General features: G+C 39.3%; 1 protein-coding gene across 2 annotated transcripts; it reads left to right on the top strand.

The window, feature by feature from the left end:
- On the top strand, positions 1-27488 carry ZNF182 (zinc finger protein 182). 2 transcript variants are annotated; one of them, XM_077888483.1, is made up of 6 exons: positions 1-176; positions 417-600; positions 1497-1555; positions 18092-18218; positions 18520-18612; positions 24590-27488. In XM_077888483.1, the coding sequence occupies exons 3-6, from the start codon at positions 1541-1543 to the stop codon at positions 26215-26217; spliced, it is 1863 nt and encodes a 620-aa protein (XP_077744609.1). In that variant the 5' UTR covers positions 1-176; positions 417-600; positions 1497-1540; the 3' UTR covers positions 26218-27488. The 2 variants fall into 2 exon arrangements, with proteins under 2 accessions (XP_077744609.1, XP_077744608.1); XM_077888482.1 differs by having other exon boundaries at positions 5-176; positions 18517-18612; positions 24587-27488.
- The last annotated feature ends 323 nt before the right edge of the window (positions 27489-27811 follow it).

Genomic DNA, 27811 nt, shown 5'->3' on the forward strand with positions numbered 1-27811 from the left:
CCAGTGGTGACTATTGGCGGACGCGGGCTCAAAGCCCCCACTGAGCGTGCGCACGCCCAGCTGCTGCAGCCCTGTAGGCTGCGGAGACCGAGTCGGTCCCGAAGCGGAAGTGCTTTTCGGAGCCAGTTCTTGTACTGGTCTTCTCTGCAGTGAGCAGAAAATCTATTGTCGAGAGGGTGAGAGGGGGGTGGGGGTTGAGAGGGCGAGCGCTAGAGGTGATGGGCTGTGATGGGGACTTCTGCGGGGGATGAACGAAGGGGGATTTGGTGGTGGGGGGTCATTGATGTGGGGAGTTAGGGGGTGATGGGGTGATGGGAGACCGATTGAAGGTCTCTGGGCACGATAGTGAACAAAGTTATGGGACTAGTCAGGGTTGAATGGGGCTTGCTAAACGTTGACTTTTACACATTTTCCAGCACAGTGACCTGCGCTAAGGGTTCATACGCACTTCTCAGGCCCCTCCTTAGGCGCGCCCCCCTCTCTGCCCCTCTCCCCTTGCCCACGCGCCCCAGGGTAGGGGCCTGGTGTGAATACAACCTCTGAAGTGAATCTGCACCCGAAGGCTTCCTTCTGACTCCTGGGCAAGCCGGCCCCAGTGAGGTGAGGAGAAGGAAGAGGCACCTGAGAGGACTCACCTCAGAGCTTAAAGCTTGGGGTTTGGGGGGCGGGGTGGGAGACACTAGTGCTACGGGGTCTGCGGGGGGTGGGGCGGGGGGGTGGGATCGTCGGGATTCAAATATCACGAGGATGATAGTTTTCAAAGTTCAGTGTTCTTGGTGTTTAACAAATGCTAGCACATTTGAATTACAGATTAATTAAAAATAGAGGGAAAGAAAATCAAAAGGAATTGATTTTATCCCCCTAAATTTAAACGTCCATTCTTAGACAGTTTTTAGTGTGTATTAGGGGTATGCATTTTTAAACATTTCACATATAGTTTGAAATGAGTTCCTGCAGTTTTATAACCTACCTTTTTTTCATTCAGAAGTTTACTGTGATTCAGCTTAAAAATTTATTGTGACATTTTAAAAACTTTTAATTTAGAAATATGTACAGAAAAGTACACAGATACTAAAGTATACAGTTCCATACAATATTTTAATAGCTGTGTAGCATTTCTTCCCTTGTATTTTCTTAATAATCTCTTATCTTGAGTCATATAAGGTTAATTTTGGCATCTATAAAGTCAGAGATGAGATGAAGGTACTTATAGAGGAATCGTGATACATTAGAATACATTATTTCATTAAGGAAAATGGCTGGAAATACAATTTTTGGGTCAGTACACAAGTGTATATAGGAAAAAATCTTTTGTGTTAGATGCTTATGTGAGGAAGAGTCAAGAATACACAGGTGGGTGTTCAAACCACAAGGGTGCCCAAACTTCCACAGATTGGATTCATTCCCAGCCAATGAGGGTATTTCTAGGCAGATAGTTCCGGGCAGATAAGCCTGATGAGTACTCTCATATGCTGTACACTTCTCCATTCTTCCAGTTCAGCCTTCACACGTCTCTGCCTTTTCCCAAGAAGAGCAGGAAATGGCCAAGTCCCAGGTAAGTATGTTGTCTGTTCCTCCCCACCGCACCCCCCCCTTTTTGAACCATGGATGTGATGAGCTATGTAGGAATTTCTGACATAAATAGGAAATTATTTGTAAATAAGCATTAGGATTGGGAAATGAGAGGCAGCCGCAAGGCCAAGTTAGAATGTAGACATGGAGGACTTAGGATGTAACATATACTAACATTGACTTACAGATATCTCTTTGAGCCTCTGGCTGCCAGAGGGAAACTTAACTAGGAAGCTGGCTCCCCTTAGTTATCAGGAGAGAGCACACCGAGTCCTCAGGGAAGTAAAGGTTTCCTGTAATTGCCTTCCAAGGCATTTCTTTTCTGAGTCTTCATATGGATGGTGGAATTGTCTTCAGCTACAGCAGTGATAAATGCAATCCCTGGTTTCCTGCAGATATTTCTTATGGCATTCCTTAGTGAGCTGAAGACACAATGTCAAAGTGGAATTTGGGAATGAAATATCTTAGGGAACTTGCTTTTCTTGGAATCGTTTTCCTGACGTAATTTTATAAGTCAGACTTAGGATTTTCACTTGGCCAAGAGACAGAGTCCTGTAGGTGCTCACAGCCAGCCATCTTTTTCTATTCACTTAAAAAATGTTTAAAATTAGTGTGCATTAGTAATTGTTTTTGTTGTTATTGTCCAGTACAATAAATGTGAACACATTTGGCATTGTTAAAGTCAGTGCTGGGATGAAGGTATGTCACCAATACAGATTGGTGTAACTAATCTATGGGATAGAGAATGGTTTCATCAGGCCAAAAAAAAAAATGCCTTATGCTACCCCTTTATGTCTAATCCTTCCCCACCTATAACTTCAGGCAACCACAGATTTGTTCTGTGTCACTATAGTTTAATCTTCAAGAATGTCATATAAAGGAATCATATGGCACGTAACCTTTTTTAAAAAAATTAAATGATCTTTTGAGATAATCCACTGATGTGCAATTATAAAAATAATACAGAGAAATCCTGTGTATCCTTTACCTAGTTTCCCCCAATGGTACATCTTAACAAAGCTATGGTATAATGTCATGACCAGGATGTTGACTGTGATATGGTCAAGACATAGTTCCACCACCAGAAAGATCCCTTATGTTGCCCTTTTATTGCTAAATCCACCCCTTTTCCCCAGTCCTTCCATTCTTAGTTAGACTCCTGGGAAATACCATTCTCCATTTCTAGAATTTTGTCATTTCAAGAATGTGATAAAAAAAATCAAATCATAGAGTGTGTGACCTTTTGAAACTGAGGGTATTTTACTTGCTGTAGTTCCCTGGAGACTGAGATAAGTTGTGTGTATCAGTTCTTTTTTTTATTGCTGGATAGTATTTATGGTATAGAGGTACCACAGCTTATCTATCCATTCTCCTGTTGAAAGACATTTGAATTGTTTCCAGGTTTTGGAAATTATGAGTACAACTAAACATTCATACATAGGTTTTTGTGTGAACATATGTTTTCATTTCTCTAGAATAAATATTGGATTGCTGGGTCATACGGTAAGTGTATGTTTAACTTTTTAAGAATCTGCCAAACTGTTTTCCAGAATGGTTGAGTCATTTTTCATTTCCACCAGCAACGTATAAGAATTCCAGTTGCTTCACATTTTTGCCAGCACAGGATATTGTCAGCATTTTTAATTTTAGTCATTCTAGCAGTATAGTTGGTATCTCATCATGGCTTTAATTTGCATTTCACTAATAGCTAGTGATGTTTAAGATCTTTATATATGCTTATTTACTTTTCGTATATCCTCTTTGATGAAGTGTGCAATCAGCTCTTCTGCCTATTTAAAATTGGATTTTTTGTTTTCTCACTATTGAGACTTGAGAGTTATTTATATAGTCTGTGTACAAGTCCTTTGTCAGATACATAGTTTGTATGGTTTTTCTTTTAATTCTCTTAACTCTCTTCACAGAGTAAGAATTTTTAATTTTGAAAATGTCCAGTTTATGAATTATTTCCTTTATGTGTTGTGATTTTGGTGTCAGGTTTAAGAACTCTCTGCTGGATTCTAGGTCGTGAAGATTTTTTCCAATTCTATAAGTTTCATAGTTTAAAATTTTACATTTAGACCTATGATCTCTTTTGAATTAATTTTTATATAAGGTGTGGAGATTAGGTTGAGGGTTATTATTTTGTATATGGAATTCCATTTGTTCCAACCCCATTTGTTGAAAGGATCATTTTTCTCTTTTGAATTGCTTTTGGAGTTTTGTCATAAATCAGTTGACCATATTTGTGGATCTATATTCGGACTCTGTTCTATTGATCTATATATCTTACCTAACCCTTTACCAGTACCATGCTGTCTTTTTTTTAAGTTTTCATTTAAATTCCAGTTGGTTAACATGCAGCTGTTTCCATAATTTGGCTATCGTAGATAATGTTGCTATAAACATTGGGGTGCAGATATCCCTTTGAATTAGCATTTTTAAAAAGATTTTATTTATTTATTCATCAGAGACATCAGAGACACGGGGCGGGGCAGAGACACAGGCAGAGGGAGAAGCAGGCTCCCCGCAAAAGCCCGATGTGGGACCCAATCCTGGATCCCGGGATCATGCCCTGAGCCGAAGGCAGATGCTCAATTGCTGAGCCACCTAGGCGTCCCAGTATTTTTTTATTCTTTGGGTAAATACCTAGTAGTGTGGTTGCTGGATTGTAGAATAGGTCTATTTTTAAATTTTTGAGGAACCTCCATACTGTTTTCCAGAGTGGCTGCACCAGTTTGCATTCCTACCCACAGTACAAGAGGGTTCCCCTTTCTCCACAACCTCACTAACACCTGTTTTTTTTAAAAATGTTTTAAAGATTTTATATTTGAGAGTGCAGGAGCACGGGTGGGGGAGGGACAGAGAAAGAAGCAGACTCCCCACTGAGCAGGGAGCCCCCTCCAAAAAAAAAGCTGAAGACAGATGCTTAACCCACTGAGCCATCCAGGCACCCAACACTTGCTGTTTTTTTATGATTGTTGATTTTAGCCATTCTGACAGGTGTGAGGGGATAACTTATTGTAGTTTTGATTTCCATTTTACTGATGATCAGTGATGTTGAGTGTCTTTTCACGTGTCTCTTAGCCATCTGGATGTCTTCTTTTGAAAAAAGTCTATTGTCTTCTGCCCATTTTTTTTTAAAGATTTATATATTTGAGAGAGAGCGAGTGTGCAGAGGAGAGGGGCAAAGGGAGCGAGACAGAGAGAATCCCAAGCAGACTGTGTGATGAGCATGGAGCCCAATACAGGGCTCTATCTCACAACCCTGAGATCATGGCTTGAGCTGAAACCAAGATTGGATGATTAACCGATTGTGCCACCCAGGTGCTCCTTCTGCCCATTTTTAAAATTGGATTATTTGTTTTTGGGGTGTTGAGTTTTGTTAATTTGTTATAGGTTTTGGATACTAACCCTTTTTCAGATATGTCATTTGCACATATATTCCCCCATTCTGTAAGTTGTTTTTTAGTTATGTTGATTGTTTCCTTCACTGTGCAGAAGCCTTTTATTTTGTTGAAGTCCCAATAGTTCATTTTTGCTTTTGTTTCCCTTGCCTCGGGAGACATACCTAGAAAGCTGTTTCTGCCCATGTCAAAGAAGTTACTGCTGGTGTTTTCTTCTAGGATTTCTATGGTTTTGTGTCTCACATTTCATCTATTTTGAATTTATTTTTGTGTATGATATAAGAAAGTGATCTGGTTTTATTCTTTTACATGTTGCCTTCCAGTTTTCCCAACACCATTTGTAGAATGCAAATTCCTGCTTTGTCCAAGATTAATTCACCATATAGTGTGGGCTTATTTCTGGGGTTTCTCATCAGTTCTGTTGATCTATGTGCCTACTTTTGTGCCAGCACCATACTGTTTTGATTACTATAGCTTTATAATATAACTTGAAATCTGGAATTGTGATGCTTCCAGCTTTGTGTTTCTTTTTCAAGGTTGCTTTGGCTATTCGGGGCCTTTTGCGGTTCCATACAAATTTTAGGATTGTTTGTTCTAGCTCTGTGAAAAATGCTGTTGGTATTTTGATAGAGATTGCGTTAAATGTGTAGATTGTGCTTTGGGTAGTATAGGCATTTTAACAATATTTGCTTTTCCAAACTATATGCACAGAATGTCTTTCCATTTCTTTGTGTCATCTCCACAATTTCTTTTTTTTTTTTAAGATTTATTATTGGAGAGAGGGAGAGAGAGTGGGCGAGCAGGAGGAAGGCGCAGAGGGACAGGGACAATCTCAGGCAGGCACCACGTTGAGCATAGAGCCTGATGTGGGGCTTGATCTCACAACCCCGAGATAATGACCCGAGCCGAAATCAAGAGTCTTAGCCCTAGCTGACTGAGCTATCCAGGCACCCCTGTCTTTCCATTTCTTTGTGTCATCTTCAATGTCTTTTATCAGTATTTTAGTTTTCAGAGTTCAGGTCTTTTACCTCTTTGGTTAGGTTTATTCCTAGGTATCTTACTGTTTTTGGTGCAGTTGTAAATTGATTCCTTAATTTTCTTCTGCTGCTTCATTATTGGTAAATAGAAATGTAACAGATTTTTGTACATTGATTTAGTATCCTGAGACTTTACTGAATTTGTGTATCAGTTCTAGCAGTGTTTTGGTGGAGTCTTTCAAGTTTTCTTTTTTTTTTTTTTTTCAAGTTTTCTATAGACAGTGTCATGTCATCTGCGAGTAGTGAAAATTTTACTTTTTCTTGCCAATTTGGATGCTTTTTATTTATTTTTGTTCTCTGATTGCAGTGGCTAGGACTTCCAGTACTCAGGTAAATAAAAGTGGAAAAGTAGATATCTCTGTCTTGTTCCTGACTATAGAGGAGAAGCTCTCAGTTTTTCCCCATTGAGGATGATTTTAGCTGTTGGTTTTTCATAGATGGCCTTTATGATGTTGAGGTATGTTCCCTCTAAACCTACTTTGTTGAGAGTTTTTATTATGAATGGATATTGTACTTTGTCGAATGCTTTTTCTGCATCTATTGAAATGATCATATGGTTCTTATCCTTTGTTTTATTAATGTGATGTATCACATTGATTGATTTGTGAACATTGAACCACCCTCACAACCCAGGAGTAAATTACACTTGATCGTGGTGAATGATTTTTTTACTGTATTGTTGGATTTCGTTTGCTAGTATTTTATTAAGAATTTTTACATCCATGTGAATTCATCAGGGATATTTGGTCTATAGTTCTCTTTTTTAGTGGTGTCTTTATCTGGTTTTGGTATCAGGGTAATGCTGGCTTCCTAGAATGAATTTATAAGTTTTCCTTCCTTTTCTATTTTTGGAATAGTTTTAGAAGAATAGGTAGTAACTCTTCTTTAAATGTTTGGTAAAAAAATTTGTCTGTGAAGCCATCTGGTCCTGGACTTCTTAGTATATGTGCTGCCGAAGTGAACACTCTGGACTTTGTTTGTTGGGAATTTTTTGATTACTAATTCAATTTCCTTGCTGGTTAGGGTCTGTTCAAGTTCTCTATTTCTTCTGTTTCAGTTTTGGTAGCTTATATGTTTGTAGGAATTTATCCGTTTCTTCTAGGTTGTCCAATTTGTTGGCATATAGTTTTTCATAATATTCTCTTATAATTGATCTCCATGCTGTTAGTTGTGATCTCTCCACTTGGATTTGTGTTTTTATTTATTTGGGTCCTTTCTCTTTTCTTTTTGGTAAGTCTGGCAAGAGGTTTATCAATTTTATTAATTTTTTCAAAGAACCAGCTCCTCATTTCATTGAACTGTTCTATTGTTGTTTTTTTTTTAGTTTCTGTATCATTTATTTCTGCTCTAATCTTTATTATTTCCTTGTTTCTGCTAGCTTTGGGCTTCGTTTGTTGTTGTTTTTCTAGCTCCTTTAGGTGTAAGGTTAGGTTTTTTATTTGAGTTTTTTTCTTGCTCTTTTTTGAAGATTTTATTTATTTATTTGAGAGACACAGAGAGAGAGAGGGGCAGAGACATAGGCAGAGGGAGAAGCAGGCTCCCTGTGGGGAGCCTGACAGCGGACTCGATCCCAGGACCCTGAGTTCACGCCCTGAGCTGAAGGCGGATGCTCAACCACTGAGCCCCCTAGGTGTCCCTTTTATCTTGCTTCTTGATATAGGCTTGTATTGGTATATAATTCCCCCTTAGGTCTGCTTTTGCTGCATCCCAAAGGTTTTGGACCTTTATGTTTTAATTTTCATTTGTTTCTGTGTATTTTTTTTAAATTTCTTCTTTGATTTCCTGGTTGACCCATTCATTGTTTGGGAGCATATTGTTTAAACTCCATATGTTTGTGGTCTTAAGAGATTTTTTCTTGTGGTTGACTTCAAGTTTCATAGCATTGTAGTCAATCTTTTTGTATTTGTTGAGTCCTATCTTGTGACCTAATCTGTGATTTATTCTGGAGAATCTCCCATATGCACTTGAGATTTTTTTTTTTTTTTTTTTTTTTTTTTTTTTTTTTTTGATTTTTTTTTAATTTAATCATGATAGGCATAGAGAAAGAGAGGCAGAGACACAGGCAGAGGGAGAAGCAGGCTCCATGCCAGGAGCCTGATGCGGGACTCGATCCCAGGACTCCAGGATCGTGCCCTGGGCCAAAGGCAGGCGCTAAACCCCTGAGCCACCCAGGGATCCCCTCCCATATGCACTTGAAAAGAATATATATTCTGCTGTTTTGGGATGGAATGTTTGAATATATCTGTAAGTCTATCTGGTCCAGTGTGTCATTCAAAGCCATCGTTTCCTTGTTGATTTTCTGTCCCTTGATGTAAGTGAGGTGTTAATATCCTCTACTATTATTATCAATTAGTTTCTTTATGTTTGTTGTTAATCGTTTTATATATTTCAGTGCTCCCAGGTTGGAAGCATAAATACTTTCAATTGTTCTATCTTCTTGTTGGATTGTCCCGTTTATTATGCTATAGTGCCCTTCTTCTCTTGTTACAGTCTTTGTTTTAAAGTTTAGTTTGTTCAGTATAAGTAGTTACTCTGGCTTTCTGTTGACATTCATTTATGTGATAAATTTTTCTTTATCCCTTCACTTTCAATCTGTAGATGTCTTTAGGTCTAGAATGATTCTCTTGTGTGAAGTGCCTGGCTAGTTAGGTCAGTAGTCATGTGACTCTTGGAGTCGTGAGTTTGAGCCCCATGTTGGGTGTAGAGATTACTTTAAAAATGAATGAATGAATGAATGAATGAATGAATGAATCTCTTGTAGGCAGCATACAGATGGGTCTTGTTTTTTTTTGTTAAAGATTTTCTTTATTTATTCACAAGAGACACAGAGAGAGAGGCAGAGACATAGGCAGAGGGAGGAGAAGCAGGCTCCATGCACGGAGCCCGATGTGGGACTAGATCCCTGGACTCCAGGATCATGCCCTGAGCTGAAGACAGACGCTCAACCGCTGAGCCACCCAGGCATTCCCCAGGTCTTGTTTTTTATTAATCCATTTTGACACCTTATGTCTTTTGAAACATCTAGTACATTTACATTCAGAACAATTATTGATAGATATGCATTTATTGGCATTTTGTTTCTTTTGTTGTTGTTTCTGGAGATTTTCTCTGTTCCTTTCTTGTCTTTGTCACTTTTGGCCTTTCCTTTCCACTCAAAGACTTCCTTTTAATATTTCTTGCAGGGCTAGCTTAGTGGTCACGTACTCCTTTATTTTTTGTTTGTCTGGGAAACTCATTATCTCTCCTTCTATTCAGAATGATAGCCTTGCAGGATAGAGTATTCTTGGCTGCAGATTTTTCCAGTGATCACTTTGAATATATTTTGCCACTTCTTTCTGGCTTGCCAAGGTTCTGTTGATAAATCTGCAGCTGGCCTTATGGGTCTTCCCTTGTACGTTAAGGACTAATTTTTTTAAAGATTTTATTTTTATTTTATTTTTTTTTCTTTAAGGTGTGCACTTTATTGAACTGGTAAAGATTTTATTTTTTAAGTCATCTCTATACCCAAAATGGGGCTCAAACCCACAACCTCAAGATAAAGAATTGCATGCTCTACTAGCTGAGCCAGCCAGGCATCCTTAAGGACTTCTTTTGTTTTACTGCTTTTAAGATTTTATTCTTTATCATTATATTTTACAAATCTAATTACAGTATATCTTGGTGTTGGCCTGCTTTTGTTGATTTTGATAGAAATTCTCTGTGTCTTGTGGATCTAGATGCCTGTTTCCATCCCCAGATTAGTTTTCAGCTACTATTTCTTCAAATAAATTTTCTGCCCCCTTTTCTCTCTTCCTCTTCTGGGACTCCTACAATATGAATGTTATTACATTTGATGGTGTCACTGAGTTCCCTAAGTCTATTCTCATGTTGCATAATTCTTCCCTCTCTTTTATTCAGCTTCGTTACTTTCCGTTACTTTCCGTTACTTTGTCTTCTACATCACAGATTCTTACCTCTGAGTCTTCCAGCCTGCTGTTTGTTACATCAGGTGTGTTTCTAGGGTTTTTTTTTAAAGATTTTATTTATTTATTCTTGAGAGACACAGAGAGAGAGTGAGGCAGAGATACAGGCAGATGGAGAAGCAGGCTCCATGCATGGGACTCGATCCCGGGTCTCCAGGATCACACCCTGGGCTGATGGTGGCGCTAAACCACTGAGCCACCAGGGCTGCCCATGTTTCTAGTTTATTGCACTTTTCATCTCTGATTATTTCTTTTTTTTAAATTAGCCCCCCCTCCCACAGTGTGAGGCTTGAACTCACAATGCTGAGATCAAGAGTTGGACACTTAACTGACTAAGCCACGCAGGTATCCTTGATTCTTTTTTTAACTTGTATCTCTCTTTTTAAGTGTCTCACTGATGTCTTCTCCTCTTTTCTCAAGCCCAGTGAGTATCCTTATGATTGTTGCTTTAAGTTCTCTATCAGGCCTTTTACTTATATCTGTTTTGGTTAGATCTCTGGCCATGGCCTTGCTCTTTTCATTTAAGAGTTTGCTTTATCTTCACATTTTATCTAAGTCTCTGCCTTTTTCTGTGTGGTAGAGAACCATTTATTTATCCTGCTTCTGAAAGTAATGGCCTTATGAAGAGGCTGTGTAGTGCCCAGGGCCTGGCACTTCATGGAGTGTCTCCTGTGTGTGCTGTTTGAGCCCTGCTGTTGTAGTTCCAGCTGCTCTGTCCTTCATGCCAGTTATCTGCAGAGGCTCTCCTTGCCTGCTCTGGGCAGCATTTGGTCCCTGGTCTGAATGTAGTGAGTTTGAACTAGGTGTGCTGTGGTCTGCCTGTGAAACGAGACCCATCACCAACTTCACTGGAACTAAGGCCCTGCAGAGCCCTCTGGTCAGGAGATGGGTGGACAGGGGTTTGTGCTGGCCTCTGGGGAAGGGGCATGCCGTGCTGGGACTGAGGCTGGCGTGACTGAGAAGGGCAGTTCCACCCGAGTGCTGGAGCAATAGACTTGGTGTAAGCAAGTCAGGTAGCCGGCGTCAGCGACACGTTCCTTGCTACAGATGGCCCTGTGTATGCTGAGGGGTAGGGAATTGAAATGGCATTGGCCAGCCTCTTTGTTCCCATGGAGGTGTCTCCATGAGTGTTGCCTCTCAGGCATACCCTCCAAGAAGAGTGAATAATCTTCCTACTGTGTTACCCAGGTATTGAGCTTATTTTTGTATATGCTATATGAAAGCGGTCCAGTTTCATTGTTTTGCATGTAGCTGCCCACTTTTCCTAGCACTCATTTATTGAAGAGACTGTCTTTTCTGCATTGTTCTATTCTTGCCTCCTTTGTTCTCGATTAGTTGACCATATAAGCATGGGTTTATTTGTGGGGTCTCTATTTTGTTCCATGATCTATATGTGTCTCTTTTTGTCCCAGTACCATACTTTTTTTGATTACCTTTGTAGTATAGTTTAAAATCAGGGAGCATGATACCTAGCCTTGTTCTTTCTTAAGATTGCTTTGTCTGTTGGAGATGTTTTGTGGTTCCTTTTAAAGTTTAGGATTATTTGTTATAGTTCTGTGAAAAATGCTCTCGGTATTTTAATAGAGGTTGCATTAAATCTGTAGATTGCTTTAGCTACAGCATTTTAACAATATTTTTTATTTCAGCCTATGAGCATGATATCTTTCCATTTATTTATTTGTGTCATCTTCCATTTCTTTTGTCAAAATACATGGTTTTCAGAATACATGTCTTTTGTATCCTTGGTTAAATTTATTCCTAAGTATTTTAGTTTTTTTGATGCACTTGTAAATCTGTTATTTTTTATTTTTTTATTTATTCATGAGAGACACAGAAAGAGAGAGAGAGGCAGAGACACAGACAGAGGGAGAAGCAGGCTCCACACAGGGAGCCTGATGTGGGACTCGATCCCCGGTCTCCAGGATCAGGCCCTGGGCTGAAGGCAATGCTAAACCACTGAGATACCCAGGCTGCCCCTGATTTACTTTCATTATTAGTAATTGTTCTTCAGATTTTCTAATTCTTCATGATTCAGTCTTGGATAATTGTATGTTTCTAGGAGTTTATCCATTTCTGTCTGATTTGTTGGTATATAATTGTTGATAGTATTTTCTTAATCCTTTGCATTTCTGTGGTATGAGTTGTAATTTCTCCTTGATTGTTTCTGATTGTATTTATTTGGGCTCTCTCTCTTTTCTTGAGTTCTGGCTAACAATTTGTTGATTTTGTTTACCTTTTCAAAGAAGCAGCTCTTAGCCTCATTGATGTTTTTTTTCTTTTTTTTTTTTAAGATTTTACTTATTTATTCATGAGAGACACACAGAGAGAGACAGAGACATAGGCAGAGGGGAGAAGCAGGCTCCCTGTGGGGAGTCTGATGCAGGACTTGATCCCAGGACGCGGAGATCATGACCTAAGCCAAAGGCAGATGCTCAACCACTGAGCCACTCAGGCGCCCCTTATTGATGTTTTCTGTACTTTTAGTCTCTATTCCATTTATTTCCAATCTGATCTTCATTCTTTCCTTTTTTCCTACTAACTTCAGGCTTTGTTCTTCTTTCTTTATTTCCTTGAATGTTAAGACAGTGTTTATTTGATGTTTTTTTGTTTCCTGAGGTAGGTCTGTATTTCTGTGAACTTCTCTCTTAAAAGTGCTTTTGCTGTGTCCCAAAGATTTTGGAACATTGTGTTTCTATTTTCATTTGTCTCATGTTATATTTTTTAAAGATTTTTATTTGTTTGTTTATTTTATAGAGAGAAAGAGCACATGTGAGTGGGGGTATGGGCAGAGAGAGAGGGAGATAGGAAATCCCAAGCAGATTCCATGTTGAAGAGAGCCTAACAGAGGGCCCAATCTTAAGACTCAGATCATGACCTGAGCTGAAATCCAGAGTTAGCACTTGACTGAGGCACCCAGGCACCCCTGTTGATTTCTTTTTGATTTTTTCTTTTTTTAATCATTTATTTATTAAAAGATTTTATTTATTCATGATAATAGAGAGAAAGAGTGGCAGAGACACAGGCAGAGGGAGAAGCAGGTTCCATGCAGGGAGTCCACTGTGGGACTCGATCCTGGAACTCCAGGATCACGTGAGCCCTGAGCCAAAGGCAGATGCCCAACTTCTAAGCCACCCAGGTGTCCCACTTTTTTTTTTAAATATTTTAAAGATTTTATTTATTTATTTATTTATTTGAGAGAGACAGAGATAGCAACAGAAAGCGCAAGCAGGGAGGAGAGGGAGAAGCAGGCTCCCCGCCAAGCAGGGAGCCCAACACAGGGCTGGATCCCAGGACCCTGAGATCATGACCGGAGCTGAAGGCAGACGCTTAACTATCTGAGCCACTCAGGCATCCCTGATTTCTTTTTTTTTTTAAGATTTTATTTATTAGAGAGAGAGTGTGTACACAAGCAGATGGGAGGAGGGGAGAGGGAGAAGATTCTTGATTGGCTGTTTAATACCATGTTGTTTAGTCTCCACATGTTTGTGTTTTTCCAATTGTGTCTTGTAGCTGATTTTTAGTTTCATACCATTGTGGTAGAAAAGATGCTTGATATGATACCAGTCTTGTTAAATTTTTAAGACTTGTTAAAAAAATTTTTTAAGACTTGTTTTGTGATCTAACATGTGGTCCATACTGGAGAATGCTCCTCGTGCACTAAAGAATGTGCATTCTCCTGTTTTGGAATGGGGTGTTCTGTGTATGTCTATTAGGTCCATGTAGCCTAATGTGTTGTGTAAGGTCAATGTTTTCTTATTGATTTTCTGTCTGGATGAACTATCCATTGATTTAAGTGAGGTGTTATAGTCTCTTACTATTATTGTATTGCTATTTCTCTCTTTATTTCTGTGAATATTTGCTATGTATATTTAGACGCTCCTATATTCAGTGCATAGATGTTTACAAATGTCATGTTCTCTTGTTGGATTGATTCTCTTATCATTATGTAGTACCCTTCTTTGTCTTTTGTTATGATCTTTGTCTTAAAGTCTAATTTGTCTGATACAAGTATTGCTACCCAATCTCTCTTCATTTCCAGTTCCATGTTAAATCTTTTTTTCATTCCTTTACTTTCAGTCTGTGAGTCTTTAGGTTTGATGAGTCTCTTACAGGCAGCATATAAAAGGGTTCCCCCCCACCATTCACCCACCCCATGTCTTTACATTTAATTATTGATAGGTATGTACTTACTACCCTTTTGTTCAATGTTTCTGGCTGTTTTTTAGTTCCTCTTTGTTTCTTCTTTTCTTTTTTCCCTTGTGGTTTGTATTCTTTGGTGTTATGTTTAGATTCCTTTGTCTTTTTATGTATTTACTGTAAATTTTTCTTTGTGGTTACCGTTAGGTTTACATATAACTTGCATCTAACAGTCATTTTTAAGTTGACAGTAAAATGGGGTGTCTGGGTGGCTCAATCAGGGAGGCATCTGCCTTTGGCTCACGTCATGATCTCAGAGTCCTGGGATCGAGTCCTGTGTCAGGCTCCTTGCTCAGCAGGAAGCCTGCTTCTCCCTCTCCCTCTCCCTCTGCCTGCCATTCACTCTGCTTATGTGAGGAAGAGTATTCTATATCTAGCTATAAGTTTGTTGTGTCCGTGGAAGGAGGTGATTTCATGGTTTTCCCATAGGACCATCTTGAACTCCCATTGTGGTTTTATTTTTTAAATTATTTTTAAAATATTTTTTTTATTTTTTAAAATATTTATTTATTCACGAGAGACACAGAGAGAGAAAGGCAGAGACATAGGCAGAGGGAGAAACAGGCTCCCTGTGGGGAGTGCAATGCAGGGGACTTGATCCCAGGACCCCAGGATCACACTCTGAGCCAAAGGCAGACACTCAGTCACTGAGCCACCCAGGCAGGTGCCCCTCCCATTGTGGTTTTTAATTTGGAGTTTATTCACGACTAATGATGTTAAATATCTTTCTGTGTGCTTATTTGTCATTTGTATACCTTCTTTGGCTTAATATCTTTCTTCTGCCTTTTTTTTTTAGTTTTAAGAGTTCTTTATTCTCAATACATTTTTTTTGCCAGAGTATGATTTATAAGTATTTTATTTGGTTCTGTGGCTTTTTCTTCTTTGAACAATGTCTTTTGAATTTTGCTGTCCCATCTAAGAAGGTTAAAGAAATTTTCTCCTGTGTGTGTGTGTGCATGTGTGTGTATTTTATTAAGTAGGCTCCACACCCCGTGTGGAGCCCAACATGGGGCTTGAACTCACAACTCAGAGATCAAGACCTTAGCTGAGAAGAGCTTGTTGGATACTTAACTGCTGGGCCATCTCCTGTATCTTCTTCTAGAAATTTTATAGGTTTAGAGTTTGCATTTAGGTCTGTGATCTGTTTTGAGGTTTTAAGTTTTATATAGGTTGGCGGTATTTACTGGAGTGGTTTTTTTTTTTTTGCATATGTATATCCAATTGTTCCAGCACCATTTGTTGAAAAGGAAACTCCCATTTTCCTTTGAATTGCCTTTGCACTTTTGTTAACAATAATTTCTAAGTATAAAGATAGAAAATACATTTAATTGTACATGAAATGCAGTTTATATGTGTGCAGCTTGATGCATTATCACAAAGTGAATGCACTGAGTAGTTGCTTCCCAGGTCAAGATTAGAACGTAAGGAGGACCTTCGAATTCCCACTCACGCCCTCTCCCAATCAGTATCACCCACAAAGATAATCAGTCTCCTGACTTTTAACATGATTGATTCACCTTGCCTGTTGTCTTGCTATGTGTAAAGAGAATCATGCAGTGTGTACTCTTGTGTTTGGATTCTTTTGCTCATCAGTACATCTGTGAGATTCATCTGTGTTGGATATGCAGTTTGTAGTTCATTTATTTTCATTATCACACAGGATTCCATTGAATGACTGTGCCACAATTTACCCATTGTGTTGTTGAGGGACATTTGAATCTTTTCTACAATTTCATTTTAGAAGTAGTGCTTCTGTGAACATCTAGAGCATATGTGCGTGATTTTCTTTATGCTGTGTACCTAGAAATAGAATTACTGGGTCATAATGTATACAAATCATTAACTTTAGTAAATACTGTCAATTAACTTCCCCAAGCAACTATGCCAGTTTATATTCCTACTAAGTATGAGAGTTCTCATTTCAACACAATCTTACGATACTTTAGTGTGCTTAATTAGAACCTTTCTGGTGGGAGCATAGGAATGTCTCACCAGAGATTTTCATTTACCAGAGTGCTAATGTGGTTGAGTACATTCTCTTATGTTCATAGGTCATTTGGGTTTTGTTTTAGTGAAGTACATATCCACATCTCTTCTCTGTTTTCCTGTGTTGTGTATTTCTTACTGGTTTGCAGGGATTTTATATGTTCCAGATAAGATCCCTTCATAACTTTTGAATGTTGCAGAGAATCTCCCCATTTAAAGCTTGCCTTTTTACTGTTGTACTTTTATTTTTTTTGTTTTATTTAAATTCCAGTTAGTTAAGATAGTGTTTTTTTAAAAGGTTTTATTTATTTATTCATGAGAGACACACAGAGGGAGGCAGAGACATAGGCAGACATAGGCAGATGTGGGACTTGATCCCAGGACCACACCCTGAGCCAAAGGCAGATGCTCAACCAGCCACCCAGGTGCCCCAAGATAGTGTTATATTAGTTTCATATGCACAATATAATGATTCAACATTTACATATAATACCTGGTGCTCATCACAAGTGCCTCCCTTAATCCCTATCACCTGTTTCACCCATCCTCCCACCCACCCACCCTCCTACCTCCCCTCTGGTAATCATCAGTTTGGTGTCTGTAGTCAAGAGTCTGGGGCAGCCCGGGTGGCTCAGCGGTTTAGTGCCACCTTCGGCCCAGGGCATGGTCCTGGAGACCTGGGATTGAGTCCCACGTCAGGCTCCCTGCATGGAGCCTGCTTCTCCCTGTGTCTCTCATGAATAAATAGATATAAATCTTTGGGGAAAAAAAGAGTCTGTTTTTTGGCTTGCCTGTCTGTCTCTCTCTCTCTCGTTTTCCCCTTTCCATGTTCATTTTGTTTCTTAAATTCCACATATGAGCGAAATCATACGGTATTTATTTTCCTTTGATGGACTTATTCCACTTAGCATAATACTCTCTAGCTCCATCCACATTGCAAATGGCAAGATTTCGTTCTTTTTTTATGGCTGAGTGCTGTTCCATTGTATACATATACCACCACATCTTCTTTGTCCATTTAGGCTCTTTCCATAATTGGGCTATTGTAGAAAATGCTGCTATAAATGTTGGGGTGCATGTATCCCTTCAAATTAGTATCTATGAATCCTTTGGATGAATACCTAGTAAAGCAATTGCTGGATTATAGGGTAGTTCTATTTTTAACTTTTTGAGGAACCTCTATACTGTTTTCCAGAGTGGCTGCACCAGTTTGCATTCCCACCACCTTTTCTCCACATCCTTGCCAACATCTGTTATGTTAATTTTAGCCATTCTGACAAGTGTGAGATGGTTTTGATTTGTGGTTTCTCATCGTGGTTTTGATTTGTATTTCCCTGTTGTACTTTTAATCTTGTAACATTTATAAACCTTTTTTTTCCTTTATGAGTAGCATTTTTCACATCTTGTTTTAGAATTCTTTCTCTACCCCAAGACTATGAAAACATTTTCCTGTACTCTTTTATAGGCCCCTTATTGTGTTATCTTTCACATTAGATTTATAATTTATCTGTAGCTTATTTTTGCGTATGGTGAGTTAGTGGTTAAATGTGATTTTTCCCCCTATATAGGTATCCAGCTAATCTGTCCATATTTATTTGAAAAGATCATCTTTTCCCCACTGCCTTGCCAGTGTCAACTTTGTTGACACTCAGGTGTCCATACATACTTGGATTCTCTTTGTAGTCCTACTGGACTATTTGTCTATCCTTGTGCAAATACTGCATCGTCTTACGTATATCCTATATTCTTATGGAATATTCCATATACTTGATGGAATAGGTTTTTTTTTACCCTGGTTTGTAATTTTCCAAGGAAGTAGGCATCCTGTATTAAGTCATCATCATGAACTGGGAACCCAGTCAGCAGTTCCCTACATTGCATCCTCATCACCCAGTTGTCAGTGTTTTAGAGTAAAAGGAATGTGCAATTACAGGAACTCGTGGCATTTGAGGATGTGCTTGTGGATTTCACCCCAGAAGAGTGGCAGTACCTGAACTCTTCACAGAAGACTCTGTACAGAGAAGTGATGCTGGAGACCTACGGCAACCTGGTCTCTGTGGGTAAGAATGGCTACATCGAGTAATTTTGCTGCTTCTGATTATTGTGTATGGTAGAGGGCCATTCCTTTCTCAGTTTGGAAAACTTGTAAGGTCTCCGAACTGCTTGAAAAGTTTGACATTGAAATGTTCCGGGATCAAAGTTTCCTGACAGGGTGTTTGTGAACTCAAAACCCAGGTGAAATGGTTTGACTTGACCATTGAGTCAAGTGATAGGTCTCTCATGCTGCCCCAAACTCCACCTTCCTATTTCTCAGAGGCTCTGAAGACCCAAGGAGGTATCACTGTCATTTATCATTAGCAGGGCAGCAGGATACCAAACCAGATCTCATCCTCAAATTGGAGTTAGAAGGTCCATGCCTGGCAGAAAGAAAAATCTCAGTTTGGAGCTTTCCAGGTAAGTGGGGTTGACTCAGATGATGGAGACAGGAGGTGCCAGCTTGTCAACCAGGGGTGAGGACCTCTGAAAGAGCTTTCAGGGGTGTCTGGAGAAGGGTTGTGACCCTTTGATGTTATTGGACAAGAGACCAGAACACCCCAGACATGAGACTGACATTCCTCACCCTTGTCCCACACCTACCAGACCACTTCCCTTAAGTTGGTGCTTACCCAGAAGTTTCTGCTCCTTTACTTTCCCCAGTGGATACATGTCCTGTTAAGTGCCAGTCCCCACCCCCAAGCCCTGCCACTTCTCTCATTTTCATTTCCCATTGCCTTATCTGAAGCCAGGCCCAAAGGAATCACGGGCCAAGGGACTGATAGTCTAATTCCAAATTGAATTACCTGTTTCTATCCAGTTTAGATAGTCCTATCAGACTTGTTTGCCTGTTTTCATCTTGATTGTCTTTTTTTTTAAAAAAAAAGCTTTATCAAGATATAATTCACAGACCATAACATTCACTCTTTTTGAAGTATACAAATTCAGCGATTTTTAGTATACTCACCAGGTTATGAAGCCATCACCATTATCTAATTCTATAATGTCATTATCACCCCAAAAAGAAACCCTCACCCCTATCAGTCAGTCTCCATTTCCAACCACCACTCCCCTCAATGCCCTGGCAACTACTTCCTGCCTCAATAGTTTTTCCTATTCCAGAGATTTCATATAAATGGAAGCATACAAAATGTGGCCTTTTATGTTTGGTTTCTTTCACTTGACGGCTTCAAGGTTCATTCATAGTGTAGCACGTATCAGGACTTCAATTCTTTTTATGGTAGAATCATATTCTCTTGTCTGGATATGCCACTTTTGTTTATCCATTTATCTGTTGATGGATATTTAGGTTGTTTCCACTTTTTTGGCTATTATAAAGCTACTATGTGGGAGCTTGGGTGGCTCAGCAGTTGAGCGTCTGCCTTCGGCTCAGGGCGTGATTCCTGGGTCCTGTGATAGAGTCCCACATTGGGCTCCCTGCATGGAGCCTGCTTCTCCCTCTGCCTGTGTCTCTGCCTCTTTCTCTCTGTGTCTTTCATGAATAAATAAAATCTTTTTAAAAAGCTGCTATGAACATTTGCATAGAATTTTTTTTTAATTTATGATAGTCACAGAGAGAGAGAGAGAGAGAGAGGCAGAGACATAGGCAGAGGGAGAAGCAGGCTCCATGCACCGGGAGCCCGACGTGGGATTTGATCCCGGGTCTCCAGGATCGCACCCTGGGCCAAAGGCAGGCGCTAAACCGCTGCGCCACCCAGGGATCCCTGCATAGAATTTTTATGGTGATGTATGTTTTGAGTATGTACATGGGAATGGAATTGTCAGACACGTGTTTAACATTTTGTAGAACTGTCAAATGGTGAATATTCTGTTCTCAAAAATTTTTGTCCAGTGTTTTAACACTCACAGATGATTCTTGCCTGAATCAATTTATAAGATGGTTGGAAGAAGAGTGAATTTTCTATCATTCCTTATATATTTATAACTTGGCATTCTTCTCTTACCCCATCCCATTAATGAACTAATTTTAGTATCAGTATGGATTCAGATTTTTATTTTCCAGTATGCTCCAATGCATTAAAGTCTACTGTTATTATACATCTTATTGGGTTTATTAAAAAAAAGATTTTTGAGAGTGAGAGTAAGCAAGAGAGAGCATGAGCAGAGGGAGGGGGCATAGGGAGAGGGAGCAGCAGGTTCCCTGCTGAGGAGGGAGCTGATGCGGGGCTCGATCCTGGGATACTGGGATACCTGAGCTGAAGGTAGATGCTTAACTGACTGAGCCACCCAGGCAACCCTCATTATTCATTTTGATGTTCAAATTGACCTCAGTTTGTCTAGTAGGAGTCCTTTCAGGCTGGCTCCTCTGTCTTTTAACATGACCCCATCTTTCTTTGAGTACTTTCTAACACAAAAATATGTTCTAGGTTCACGCTGTACTTTCCCTGTTTCAGACCCAGAATCAGCAACTTCTCCAAGGATCTTTGATTCCTTTTAGTGGTGAATATCATTGAGAAATCAGGATTTGAATGCAGAGTGTGCTCGGATTCTTGTTTCTCAAAACCTACAAATGATTCCTGTCTATCTTTCCCCCACCCCCCTTTTATTTTTTTTAAAGTAACTAGTCAATTTGTCTTTTAGTTTCCCACAATCTGGACTTTGCTGCGTGCCTTATGGTATTTAATATAGTCGTCTGTCCCTTGTTTTTCTTATAAATTGGTGGTTAGATTCTGAAATTTGATCAGATTCAGGGTTCTACTTTTTCTTTTAACAAGTTTACTTCCTAGCTGGTGTGACATACTTCCATCAGGAGGCGTGTAATGCTTGGTTGTTTATTGTAGTTAACAGTAGTGACTATTGCTTATATCTTCATTAGTGTTTGCAAAATGTGGGCAGCCCTGGTGGCTCAGTGGTTTAGCGCTGCCTTCGGCCCAGGGTGTGATTCTGGAGACCCGGGATCGAGTCCCACCTCGAGCTCCCTGCATGGAGCCTGCTTCTCCCTCTGCCTGTGTCTCTGCCTCTGTCTCTCTCTCTGTGTCTCTCATGAATAAATAAATAAAATCTTTAAAAAATTTTTAAAAAATGTTTGCAAAATGGTGATATTTTGTTGTTCCTTCTTTGTTGATTAGCTGGAATACTTCTATAAAGAGGACTGCCTTTCATCTGTTATTTGCTTATATGTTAGTTGCATGAGCTCTGTTTCAGTTATGTATGTTTTTCTATTTGTTTACCAGTTTTAAAAGTAATGACTTGGTTTTGTAGCATTATTCAAAAGATGACTATTGTGTGTTTTAATCCATTGCCTTATTCTCACTATGAATCAAATTGCCCTATCTCTGGCCAACAGAAACCCCTTCAAATTGGCTCCTGAGTCTTTGGTAGCTTCCTTGCTTTCGGATGTTACAGGTTGTTCCAGGTTCAATTCATGGCCTGGAATCAGACATTTCTCTAAGGAACCCTGTGTTTTTTCCTTTTTTTGTGATAAATACTGTTTTGAGACCACAATTTGGATGTTAGGGAATTGTTTCTAGGCCTTTTAAAAATTGACAGAGCTTGGAACTATGTAAAAAATATTTTTAAAAAAGATTTTCTTTCTTTATTTGAGAGAGCATGAGCAGGGGGAGGGGCAGAGGGAGAAGCAGACTGTCCTCTGAGCATGGAGCCTGATGCAGTGCAGGGATTGATCCTGTGACCTTGGGATCATGACCTGAGCTGAAGGCAGATGTTCAACTGACTGAGCCGCCCAGGCATCTCACAAAAAGGCTTTTAAAAGAAAACATATCATGTTTTCAAATTGGTATTTCCACTTCATTTAAAAAAATCGGTATTTCCAAATCTAATTCCGGACTTAAAGGTTTTTAATTTGTTAATCTTACATCATTTTTTAAAAAAAAATTTATTTATTTATTCATGAGAAATACAGAGAGGAGAGAGAGAGGTAGAGACACAGGCAGAGGGAGAAGCAGGCTCCATGCAGGGAGCCCTATGTGAGACTCGATCCTGGTCTCCAGGATCATGCCCTGGGCTGAAGCCAGCGCTAAACCGCTGAACCACCTGGGCTGCTCTGTTAATCTTAAATCTGATGGTAATATTGTTAATATTATTCTGAGACTGCTGTCTATAGTGGTTTGAATCAATTGAGGTAATCATGTTGGTATCATTGATAATCAAGACTTCATGGTTGGAAATGGTTTAGAAATACAGATGAGGATATATTATTATTGTGGAATCCTTTTAAATTCAGTTTTGCTTTATGATAATGTAAAATACTTGGTTCCAAAGTCAAGTCTAGAAAACAAGGTGTATTTGAAGCAGTTCAGCTTCTTTCCCTTCATTTCACTCTTTTCCTTCCTTCTGTAGGTAACCATTCATTAAAATTGAAAGGTATATTCTTCCATTGTTTACATGATGAGTGTATATAAATATATATTTCTTTCCTTAGAAAAATGGTAGCCTACTATGTACAGTTTTTTTAAAGATTTTTTGTATTTATTTTTAAGGATTCATTTATTTATTCATGAGAGACACAGGCAGAGGGAGAAGCAGGCTCCTCACAGCCCACAACTCCAGGATCATGCCCTGAGCCGAAGGCAGATGCTCAACACGGCTGAGCCACCCAGACGTCCCAAGATTGTATTTATTTAACAGAGAGTGCACAAGCAGGGGGAGTGCCAGGCAGAGAGAAGGGGAGAATCACGCTTCCTGCTCAGCAGGGAGCCTGATGCAGGGCTTGATCCCAGGATTAAGTTAAATATAATTCCTTTTTATAGTAGTGTAGTGGCTCTTAATCATAATAGTTGTTCTTGCAGGAGTAGCATCAGTTGTTTTAGTAAACAGTTGAAAGTACTTCCTGTGTGCCATGCATGCCCTGTTACAAATAGTTTAATCCCATCAACATATTTAGGTGGGCACTGTTATAATTCCTGTTTCCAGGTAGGAAATAAAATATGAATAGATTAAATTGCTAAGGTCACAGAGCAGGTGAGTGGTTGAGTCAGGATTTGATCCTGGGTTAGAAGGTTTATGGCCCTAATTATGCTGCTTCTTACCACCAGATTTAGTAGATGCTTGGTGGAGCTTGTGTTCTATTAGGTGTACTTTGTAAAAGTTTTTTTTTCTGAACCTGGGTGGTTCAGCCGGTTGGGCATCTCAGAGTACTGCAATCAAGCCCCGCATGGGGCTTCCTCCTCATCAGGGAGTCTGCTGATCTGTCTTCCACCTCCTTACCCCTCCCCACTGCACAGCTCAGTCTCTCTCAAATAAGATCTTAAAAAAAAAAACTTTTTCTGTGATTCTGATGTTCATGTATGACAAGAATTAGTGCTTTGCTAATGAAATTAAGGATGTCCTAACAACATGCTCCATTTTAAAATTCAGTTTTACTATTTCAAATGTTATTACTATTAAATCTAAGTGGTAGTATGAGTAGTTTTTTACTGTTTCATCTTCTCTGTATGTTTGATAATTTTGATACAAAATTTTAGGAGAAGGTGAAAACTACAGAAATCATTAAAATTCATTATATATGCAAAAATTATTTACCATATTTTACTGACTTCAAGATCCAATTGATTTTAATACATACTAAGAAAAATTGGCACCAATTAATTGATGACATGCCATTGGTTATAAGGTACATTTGGATTCAGAGATGTGTTAAAATGTGAAATAATATGCATCTTACAGTTGATGAAATATGGTATATTTAAGGCAAATCTTTGCAACTTTAACTGTCTAAGTGAGCAGTACAGATGACTACTTTAGAAATTTAAAAAATTAAAGTTAGGAAGATCAGAGTAAGCTTTTGTGGAAAGACTGAATTGCTTCTTGAAAGTTATCTGAATTCTGATTATAGCATAACATGAGGAAGGAGTTGGCATTAATATAGACATAGTTTTTAGTGAAAATAGTGAAAACAGGAGCAGAAAATAGTGAAAACAGGAGCAGAAGGTAATATTGAACTATGAATGCAAACTTAGATGAATCCAGAATGGGAAAGTTCTTTAAGGGTTTTTTGTTTTGTTTTGTTTTTTGTAAGGTTAATTATTCTAGATCTTTGTCCTATTCACTAAGAATGTGGATTTGGGATTGTTGTAAGATTTGAATCCACTAACCACACTTGCATTTTACCTAGTTAGAAATAGCGTAAGTCATGTATGCTTAAAGGTTGATAAGTTCCCCAGAGTTTATGGAAATCCGAGATGATGTAAAAGTAAAGGTAAGAAATACTGAGATGTCAGGGTAAGATTGTTCTTGGTAACAAAGAGACTAGCAGGTGGGATTTCAGTAAAAGAACAAGATTTGATGGTTAAGACTCTCTCTAGGAACTCAGATAAAATGAGATAATACTGTCAGCTTTTATAGGGTAGGGTATTTTTAAAGAAGGTCCATTATAGAATGTTAAATTACAAAAATGATTTATTTTTCCTTCTAGAAGAAGCCTGTCAAGTTGATGAACAGATTGAGAGACAGCACCAAGTTGACCAAGATAGATATTTGTTGATGCAAGTTGGATTCCCTGACAAAACAATTATCACCAAGACTGGCTATGACTATAATGAATTTGGAAATGCATTTCATCTGAATACAAACCTTGTTGCTTCAATACAAAGATCCCATAAGCATGAGTCATTTGGAAATAGTATGGTAGATAATTTAGACCTATTTACCAGAAGCTCTGTAGGAAAGAAACATGATAATGGATGTGCAAAATTATTCTTCCATACCGAATATGAGAAAACAACTCCTGGAGTAAAACCCCATGGATATAGAGAGTGTGGGAAAGCCCTCAGGCGAAAGAAAGGTCTTAGTCTACAAGAGAGAATTAAAAATGGAGAGAAACCCTTTGAATGCACCGCGTGTAGGAAAACCTTCAGCAAGAAGTCACACCTCATTGTACATTGGAGAACTCATACAGGAGAGAAACCTTTTGGATGTACTGAATGTGGAAAAGCCTTTAGCCAAAAATCTCAGCTCATTATACACTTGAGAAGTCATACAGGAGAGCGACCTTTTGAGTGTCCAGAATGTGGAAAAGCATTCAGAGAAAAGTCAACTGTCATAATACATTACAGGACTCATACAGGAGAGAAACCTTATGAATGTAATGAATGTGGAAAAGCCTTCACTCAGAAGTCAAACCTCATTGTCCATCAGAAAACCCACACAGGAGAGAAAACTTACGAATGCACTAAATGTGGGGAATCTTTCATACAGAAGCTTGATCTAATTATACATCATAGTACGCATACAGGAAAAAAACCCCATGAATGTAATGAGTGTAAGAAAACTTTCAGTGATAAGTCAACCCTCATTATACATCAAAGAACTCACACGGGGGAGAAACCTCATAAGTGTACCGAATGTGGGAAGTCTTTCAATGAGAAGTCAACCCTCATTGTGCATCAGCGAACTCATACGGGAGAGAAACCCTATGAATGTGACGTGTGTGGGAAAACCTTCACCCAAAAATCAAACCTTGGCGTACATCAGAGAACTCATTCAGGAGAGAAACCTTTTGAATGTAATGAATGTGAGAAAGCATTCTCTCAGAAATCCTATCTCATGCTCCACCAGAGAGGTCATACAGGAGAGAAGCCCTATGAATGCAGTGAATGTGAAAAAGCATTTTCCCAGAAATCATACCTCATTATACATCAAAGAACTCATACGGAAGAAAAACCCTACAAATGTAACGAATGTGGCAAAGCCTTCAGAGAAAAGTCTAAGCTCATTATACATCAGAGAATTCACACAGGAGAGAAACCCTACGAATGTCCTGTATGTTGGAAAGCTTTTAGCCAAAAGTCTCAGCTCATAATACATCAGCGAACACACACAGGAGAGAAACCCTATGCATGCACCGAGTGTGGCAAAGCCTTCAGGGAAAAATCCACATTCACTGTACACCAGAGAACTCATACTGGAGAGAAACCCTACAAGTGTACAGAATGTGGAAAAGCCTTTACCCAAAAATCAAACCTTATTGTGCATCAGAGAACACACACGGGAAAGAAGGCCCATGGGAAAGGCCACAGCCGTAAGTCAAAGCTCATTGCACATTAGAGAGTAGGATCAAGGGTGCCTGTTTACGTTCACTGAGGGAAAGTTTTGTCCGTTGAATTAACACTTCAAAAGTACGTTCTGACTTCTGGTTCAAATACAGGGAGTAAAAGTCAGCCTCTCTTCTTTTTAGCTCAGTCTTCACCAAAACACTACAAGGAGCAAAAGCAAAAGTGTCATCTCTAATGTGACACAATGAGAAGATAGCCGAAATCCCGATGAGAGTACTGCCAGAGGCAGAGGAGATTGAGCACCGGGGCAGGAGACGTCAAAGGGAACACTCAGGGCTGCAGCTGTGAGACAGCACTGGTGAGGACACTTAGTAGAGGTTCAGGATAGCCTCTGAGTGCAAGGCCAACCACCATCCACAGCAGTACCAGCTGGCATGGGCAGGAAGGAGGTAGGAGGTCTCTTAGACCCATTTGGGGGTCCAAGGGAGAGGCCTCGACAAGGGATTGCTCAGACAAGCCATATTTGTAGAAAGTAGTCTGTACTCATGAGCAGAGCACTTGGCAGGGGCTAGGGTGAGAGAAGGGGAGTGTTCCTTCTGAAGAACCCTACAGCTGCCCAGTTTACTGACTCTTAGAGGTCAACTCTAAAAGAAATACCAAATGGAAAAAGAAAAAAAAAGCAATTGTAAGAAAAACTTATCCGCCTAGAATGTCGCCCTGGTTTCTTATCCCACATGAACCTCCAGGAAACAGCAAGTCCAGGAAAAACTCTTACTTAAAAACTATTCTGAAGTAATGAAAACCACAAATGCAATTCCGCGCCTGGAAATGTATATACTCATGCACGTACAAAATGATGAACGCACATCAGATATTCACTGGTGCATGGTTGAAAGTTGTCCAGGTGGCAGGGGTCTGGATCCTGAAATCCATTTAATGCAGCAAACTCCTAGGTAGACAAAGTGAATATATAAAGAGAACTTGGACATCAAGTGTCCTGAGTGTACTGATGTGGGATGATCTCCAACATACATTATTATTAGGTGCAAAAAGCAAGGTTCAGGATGGTGAATATAATAGGCTACTGTTCGTATATAAAAAGAATAGATGGCAAGTACGTAATTGAGCATATATGCATAAATGAGCTCTGGGAAGTTACAAAAGAAGCTGAGTACCCTGATTACCTCTGGGGAAGGGGAAGGGAAGTGGGTGGCTAGGGGTATGGAACCAGGAGGGAGACAACTGTATGTCCTTTCATAACTTTTGAAAATTGTGCTATGTGGATGTACTACCTTTTCAATGAATTAAACTTTTAAAAATGAATATTTTGTTCCATGGCAGTGATTATGAAGTTAGATTCTAGACATGGGATTTCATAACATTTAACACACATATGTTCAATGGAGAGTTTAATTATTTTTGAGTGAATAAGGAGAAGAATGGGTCAGAACAACAGGTACCCAGCCAGTTCCGAAGGCACACAGGCATTGCTTTCCTGAGGGTGCCAAATAAGGTGATTCTTAGGTCAGTTGGGATGACATCATGGAAACCGGAAGTAATTGAGACCAGAATACATTTATTTGGTGAGCCTGGTGACCTCTGAAAATATCCTGTAATAAAGCCCACCATTGTCTTTCCATATTTGA

The sequence above is a fragment of the Canis aureus genome, chromosome X (genome assembly GCF_053574225.1).
Source record: "Canis aureus isolate CA01 chromosome X, VMU_Caureus_v.1.0, whole genome shotgun sequence".
NCBI lineage: Eukaryota > Metazoa > Chordata > Mammalia > Carnivora > Canidae > Canis > Canis aureus.

Bases quoted from the DNA above. Each gene is read 5' to 3' on its own strand.
- ZNF182 (XM_077888482.1), top strand. The intron at 18,219-18,516 runs GTAAGAATGGCT...ATTTATCATTAG, and splicing joins CGGCAACCTGGTCTCTGTGG to CAGGGCAGCAGGATACCAAA. The intron at 18,613-24,586 runs GTAAGTGGGGTT...TTTTCCTTCTAG, and splicing joins CTCAGTTTGGAGCTTTCCAG to AAGAAGCCTGTCAAGTTGAT.